General features: G+C 34.5%; 1 protein-coding gene across 1 annotated transcript in view; it reads left to right on the forward strand.

Annotated features, from left to right (window-relative positions):
- The window catches only part of NUPL1 (nucleoporin like 1), a gene marked incomplete at its 5' end in the record, with an annotated part of 30,142 nt that overhangs the window by 20,426 nt on the left and 2,348 nt on the right, over positions 1-7,368 (forward strand). Inside the window, 2 exon segments of the mRNA XM_010188517.1 lie at positions 2,125-2,223; positions 5,077-5,172. Of these exon segments, the coding sequence (XP_010186819.1) occupies positions 2,125-2,223; positions 5,077-5,172 (195 nt within the window).

Genomic DNA, 7,368 nt, shown 5'->3' on the forward strand with positions numbered 1-7,368 from the left:
TACGTGTAATAGCCAGAAGTGCCAATTTTTTACTAGTACTTTTGGCATTGAAGAATCTTTATTACTAGATTTTGCTATTGAAAGTTATGTTTACTTACAAGAACTATAAATAGTGGTGATGCCTTCAGAACATAAAAATGTTACAAAATCAACAAATATCATATGCTGTTGCTCAATGAAAAGCTTCTTAGTCTAAGGCATAAGATCCTGTTTTATAAAATCTGAGGTGTTTTAGAATAATGTTTTTTACTGGCTCTAAAAAGTGTGTTGCATTTGGTAAAAAGCTTGCCCTGGAGGACTGTAGTTTTTTGTTCTAAGGTCTTCCCCTAGCAGTGCCTACTACTGAGACAGAAACCTGTGCACTTGAGAAGGAACTGGATATATGTTTTTGGGTTCTTTTAGTCCATTAGATGACTAACTGGTATAGCATTTTGTGTTTCTTCTTATTGCTAACAATTTTCTTTTTTTAAAGAGCTGCTAGGTAGATGTATCAGTATTTAAACTGGATGTAAACAAGTTTAATTTGGAAATTTATGTGAAAATTTGTGATTGCAACATCTGAAAGACTTTTTTTTTTTTAGTTGAAAAAATAGCTTGGGTTTCCCAACTGTTCCCTGCTAAGCAGAGTCTGAAAGCTAACAACTTTAGTTGCCCTTAAAATTTAGTTTAACACTACTTTGAGTATGCAGATATCATTCAGCTTGGATCACATAAGAATTTTGTGTTCCTAGCAAAAATGTTACTTTTCGATATACAGTGCCTTTCACTTGATTCAAAGTTATTTTCTGTTTAAATCTTAAAATACTGAAATTATTTTAAAAGCTTGAAATATTTACATTTTAAAACTCTAGATAAATATTAGTAACAGGAAACTTTGTAGTATGAAGGAAGAAACTTTGAAAGAAAATAAGCCCAAATGTGCTGATGGTTTAGGAAAAAGACTGAAATTATCTGAGCTTTATAGTAATATTTGAATAAAGCAGGACTTTCACAGATACTGTACATAAAGTGTGTTCAAAGATGGAGAAGGCTATCTTCAGGAAAGGTGTGAATGTGGATTAAGAGTTTGGCACTGTATTTTATCTTCAGTGGTTAAACTTTTTAACTAGTGCACTGAAAACTGTTTTTGAAAAAGGCAGGAATATAAGATTGTACTGTGAAAACTGTCAAAATATATTAATTATTTATCAGAACTAATTATTTTTAAATGTGTTAGTAACGGGCTAGCAAGTTGATTTTTATTCCCCAAGGTCTAAAAGAAAAGGGGAGGGGGAACTGAGGCTGTAAATTTCATCTTGAGAGACTGAAAATGTTTTTTTTGACAGTCCTGCGTCTTAGTGTGAATATGCAGGGAAAGTACTGTCAACTTTAAGTTGTGGAACAAAATCTGACTCTGAAATTTTGAATGTATCTGATTCATTAAGGTACACAGAACTGTGCCTTTTGTAAATGTTTATTTAAACAGGTGGTTTGAGTAGTTTACCTTACTGAATGGTGTCGTGTAGCGAGCTTAACAGAACTCAGTTATCTCTTGTGTGGAAAAGAATTGAATTGTCATGTTACTGTGTAATTGACTTGCTTAAAAATGAACAATAAATTTAATAAAATAAAGTCATTGTCTTGTTTTTTATCTTAGTGTTCTCTTTAAATTTGGATGGAATACTTGTAGTTTTGAAGATTCGTATTTATCATATAAATTAAGTTTTGGTAATATAGCTTTAGTTACATTAGTGTCAGTCATGTTTTTAATTTGAAGGTTGTCCCTTATTCTGATGCCATTAATACAGGTGGCAAAATGTTGTTACCTATGAGTTCTCTCAAGGTTTTGATTAACGTTTTAAAGTGAGACTGGTTAACTTTTAAAAATACAGAATGGTGGTATTACCGTGTTACTAGCGTTGACTGGTTTCATCTTATTCCAGTCAGTGTTTTGTTTAGGTTTTTACCAGATGGATGTAGAGACAGACAGTTAAGGGAGGAATTTTGATGAGGTAAAGTTTGGGATCTTAATGGTGTTTGTTGAAAGCAATGATGTTCACATTATCAAATACTTGAATAAATAAATAAAGGACCTCTTTACTATGAAAGAGTAAGGCAAGTTTGTTCTCATTTTTTTTATACCAGGGCCACAGCCATCTCTGGGAGTTAGTTTTGGAACGCCATTCGGCTCAGGTATTGGCACTGGCTTGCAATCAAGTGGCTTAGGTTCTTCAAGCCTTGGAGGTACACTTTAACTTTTCTAATCTTTCATTGAATTATTATACCGCACATCTGAATCTCTTGCAAACCTTTTAACTCCCCTAAGAAGATGTCTTTCAGGGAAAGACCTTACAATTTGGCAGTCTGTGCTTTCCAAACTTCTTCAGGCTTGCAGAAGGAGTTGCTAAGGCTAATAAGCCATTGTAGTGAAAACCCAGGGTGAAGTAATCACACAAAAGTTCTGTTCTTAAAACTAGTGAAGTACATCAAGTACATCCTTTAATAACTACAGCTTGACTTAATTTTACATACATGAAAGTTAGGCACATGAGACATTGGATCATGCTGTAGCTAATCCATAGAAGTTGTAAGTACAACTGAAAAACTCTTAACTATAGGGACCAATTTCTGCTTGAATTAAGATAAGAATAAATGCTAAAAAAAATGCTACAAATCTGGGATCCTGCTTGCTGAAACATACTTGCTTCAGCTGTCACTCTGTCTCTCAGTGCTGAGGTGGGAAAAAAAAAATCCCTCCTCAAGCCAAAAAGACAACATTTGAAATTGCGGGTAAAATGTTTACCAAATATTAATAGTGCTGGTGGGGAATATATTCCAAGAGGACACATGACTGAAAGAGCAGGTGCTAATAAAAAAAAAGTAGACTTTTTCATTTGAATGTAATGAATTCTCAGTAGTAGAACCACAAGTAGAACCTAAGTGATTGGTAGAATCTAATCTGCATGTGAACTTCCTATCTGTGTAGGTCGGGGATTCCAGTGCAAGTCAAGAGACTCTGGTGTCCTCTGAAGCTTTTGTACAAAGAAAATGGGTACATGTGCTGATCATAAACACAGTGTGTTGGGGTTCTTCTTGTTGCGTCCTCTTCTCTCTGCAGCCCCAGTTTGCATCCCTGCATTTTGCCTCTTTATGAGCCAAATGTGTGAATCCATGTTGTTATGTAAAGTAACTAAACATCACTCAGTATTGGAAAGGTGCACTTGAACATTACGTCAGTTTTACCTTCAACGATCATCTTGAAATTATCTTTAAATCTACCAATGTCCTTTCTCATCAGATTTTAAGGTTTTTTCAGATAAAGGAAAGTCTGTACACTTAAACAGGAAAAATAACTGAGAATAGCAGGCTAAAAGGAATGTACTTCTGCATTACCAGGTTGTTCCCATAATGTATTAAATGCTTTAAACAAACAAACATAAAATTCTTCCCTCTCAGCCAAAGAGCTTGCAGACTAAAGATTGTGTTTATATATGTGTGGCAGTTTTGCCAATGTAAGTCAGAGAACGTTTTCTTTTAAAATGATGGGCAGCTGCTTCTAGTTTTGTTGTAGAGGCCTAACTTGTATTCTTTTTTGCTAGTTCTCTGCTTAGGAAGACATTTTCTTCCATTTCAACTCTTCTGTATAAATTTGCAAAATTTTGGGTTTTTTGATAAAGAAGACTATCTGATAAAAGCAAGTCTAGAAGGATAAAGGAATACGTGCAAAATCCCCTGCAGCTGTGATCTTGTAAACAAATTAGGAGAATGAACACTTAAGATTCTTTTTTTATTCTTAGAGGGTTTTTTTGTCAGGGCAATTTTTAATGTATACTCTTGAAACATCACTTTAATTAGGGGGAAACTTGATCTCTTTCAATGATAAATATTCTGTGAATTTTGGTAGTGATAAACGTGGAGGCTTTTGCATTTAAGTATATAAGGCATGTAGCATATAGATCCTATGCTACATTAAATAATTGTAGACACCTTGCCTGACCATTGGTAACTAATTTCAAACTACACAGGGCAAAGAGTGTATCACTTAAATAAACTTTACTTGCCATTATATACCCTTAAAACTTAATTGATTTCAAAATTGCAAAAGACTAGAGAACACTGCTTCAGACAGTGTGTTCAATCAGTACTAGTTTTAAAATCTAAAAATTATTTCTCTAAAGGAATTGTAAAGGCTCAGTTTGCAGTAAAATACAAGTATTTTCCCTGACGCTTGAAACTTAAGATAAGGGCATAATTTCCTCAAATACAAATACTGTTCTCTTTTTGAAAACCTCTTGAGACAGCCAAAACCAGAGAATATCTTACTCTTACTGTTCCGTTCGTCTGGCCTCTATCTCGAACTGCAAATACCAACAAATTTTTTTTTCACTTGGAGTAATCTCATATTAAGAATACAATTTGAAGTCTTGAAATATTTATATTATGAAATTATAAATGTCAATTAAAAAGTTAACGAGATGAGTTTTATTACAGCTGTATGTTTATGGCTGCCCTTTATGTGATTATTTTTCCCATTAAATACTGTGAAATTCTCTTTATATTGTGTATTTTAGCTATTTTGTGGTTTCCTAGATAAAAGCTGACCCCAGTATCCTGAGGGGAGCTAAATGTAAGCTCAAGAAGAAGTTTACTCTGTTTTAAGCAGAAAATTTTTCTTTTAGAGTTGTGGATGAAGATTGCAGCTTTCTCTAATAATAGTTTTATAACTTGTGCCTAAATTTGCTTAGTTTTGGTTGATTTGGTTACCATTTTCTTGCCAGTTTAACAACAGTTTAATAGCGCTTTCATATACTCTGATAAACTTCATAAACTTCTTCACCTGTTTTTATAGCTTTTCCTTTACTCAGTTTTGTATTTTGAAGGAAATATTTTTCTTTACTGCTTTCCTGTTTGCACCATTTTCTTAACACAATGCTGTGTTGAAAATTAAATACTCATGAGGCAATAATTCTGGGAATATTTGTTTACCAATTAATGCTTGGAATTGTGCTTGATTTTAGAATACTTGCCCAAAACCTACTTGTCTTTAATTGTTGTCTGTAATTTTTTTGTTGTATGTCTTTACTGTTATTCTACCAGGATTTGGAAGTAGTTCTGCCTTTGGAAGTAGTGTCACAGGAGCATCATCATTTGGGTTTGGAACTACAAGTAAACCATCAGGAAGTCTAAGTGCAGGTTGGTTTGTTTCTCTTGAATTTAAGTGTTTATCTTACAGCAAAAGCGTTGTAACGAAACTGCTGCACTCAGTCATAAGAAAGCTACTGTAACAACTGCACTTAGAGCTACATGTGTATATAACCATTGAAGCAATAATTTACTTGCTTAATACACATTTTCAGATAAGTTTTTAGGTTCTATTAAAGGTCTCCTAGATAGACAGTGTTAAGTGAGCATTAATGCTTTCCATTTGATAGTGTCTGTCTAATTTAGAGTGGAAGCAGGAGACTAGATGCATCAAATTGGATCAGATGCAGTTTGAGGCACAGAAATGCAGTTACTACTTGAGTGCATACGTTACACAGTTACTGAGCTGTTGCAATTAGTGTGTAAGTTTGTGACAAATATAACAGTGATTTGATTTCCTGTATTTACAAGTAGAGTTAAACTGTTTATCTGCTTATCCTTTCTATTTGAATAGTAAGTTACAGGTTTTGTATCTCTCTATATATCCATAATTCATGATGTTAACTAGTTTGAAAACATTTCTGTGGCAATTGAACTACTTGGTACTTATTTCACTTTTTTGGTTTAATTTTGTTGCTGATGAGAAAATGAAAATGTGGATGCAATTGCTCCTTAAGCTAGATGTCTGAAATCTTAGCCACTTCTACAGCTTGCATCTCTGTTTATTTTTTAAATAGGTGTTTAGTTTTGAGGCCAATAGCTTACTGTAGTCTGTCTTACTCTTTCTTCAATAACAGATTGAAGGGAGAATCATGTCTTGTGGGATTGTCTTTTGGTTGCATGATTCTTTTTTAAAAGCTTTTTTTTTAAAAAAAAAACTCGTATCAATACAAACATAGCAAGTGGCTGGTATTAGTTAATAAGTGCCCAGTACATTAGCTTGGACCAGTATCTCGTTAGTTGCCATGCTTTTCATTGTGTTTTGCTTTTCCTTGGTTAATGATGGGTCATGCTGTCAAATTGCACCTGGAAACTACATGAAGTGCAGTAAACTACAATGTAATGTAGATATAGCTTACTGAGCTGGCTGTGTAAAATTCATAAATGTGTAACACCCTAGTAAATTCTTGATAGAGCATCTCTGGTTTTGTAATATGCAGTGTCTAGGCATCAGCCTGCCTTTGCTTAGTTTTTGCTATCAGAAACAAGTAGAAAACTTGTAAGATGAAAATGTAAGCAGTATAGCTTATTTTTCATGAGCCTATATTAAATTAGCTGTTGCTAACATGTATATGAATAGTATTCAGCATGTCAAGCTGCTGAGTTATAAAGTACATAATTTAATTTTTAGTATATTTAAAAATATAATTAGGAAACTGGTCGTATGGATCAGTTGTCCACCACTAATGAGATATCAAACCAAAGTAAACAGCAAGTCTGTCTTAGCTGTGTTGGTGGTGTGCAGAGACAATCTGGGTGCCATTTCACTGCGTTTCTCAAACCAGGCTTTGTCGTGGTGCAGTGCCCACAATCTCTCTTTAACAGTGAGGGGCTTGGACCCAATAAAATGAAGATTGTTTTCAATCATCTAAAGAGTCTCAGCTGCAGAAGGTGGTAACCAGGAATATAAAAGATTAAATTTAATTCCCGTCATTTTGTGCTCATAAAATACAGTGGTCATGAACTCCTGATCTAGGCTGGGATTATGGAATAGAAACCTCCATAAAAATTTGGTAGCCCAGAAGCACATTAACTTTTACCTCTTATATCCAAAATCCTATGCTGTCCAGCTCCTGAGTCTTCTCTCAGTGCCCTCAGTGCACACAGTGATGAGACGGGGCAAGAGCCTCACACTTCCCTTGGAGACACAGGCAGACACTGTGGAAAGCTGACTCCAAATGAAATCCTAATTACTTCCTACTTTTACTCATTTGATGGCAACCGAAAAGGCTGATTTGAGTGGGATATTGCAGAGAGCACTAAGACATCCGAATTGATGGGAAAAGGAAAAAGCTCACCATTGAATTTATAGATACAAAGTTAAGGGAGAGTGTGTGTGTATACACTATTTTTGTGAAAACTGAGATGCTATATATGCTTTGTAGAGCTGAGTTGAGAATTTGTGTTGGAGACTTATTTTTATTGAAGAATATTGAAGCAGCTAGGTGGGGGTAGTTTGAACACCGTACCCTTGCCTACCGAACTCCTGACACTGTCACACACAGCTTTATTATGAATGGCATTCCT

Source organism: Mesitornis unicolor, unplaced genomic scaffold, assembly GCF_000695765.1.
Source record: "Mesitornis unicolor isolate BGI_N332 unplaced genomic scaffold, ASM69576v1 scaffold40487, whole genome shotgun sequence".
NCBI classification, from domain to species: domain Eukaryota; kingdom Metazoa; phylum Chordata; class Aves; order Mesitornithiformes; family Mesitornithidae; genus Mesitornis; species Mesitornis unicolor.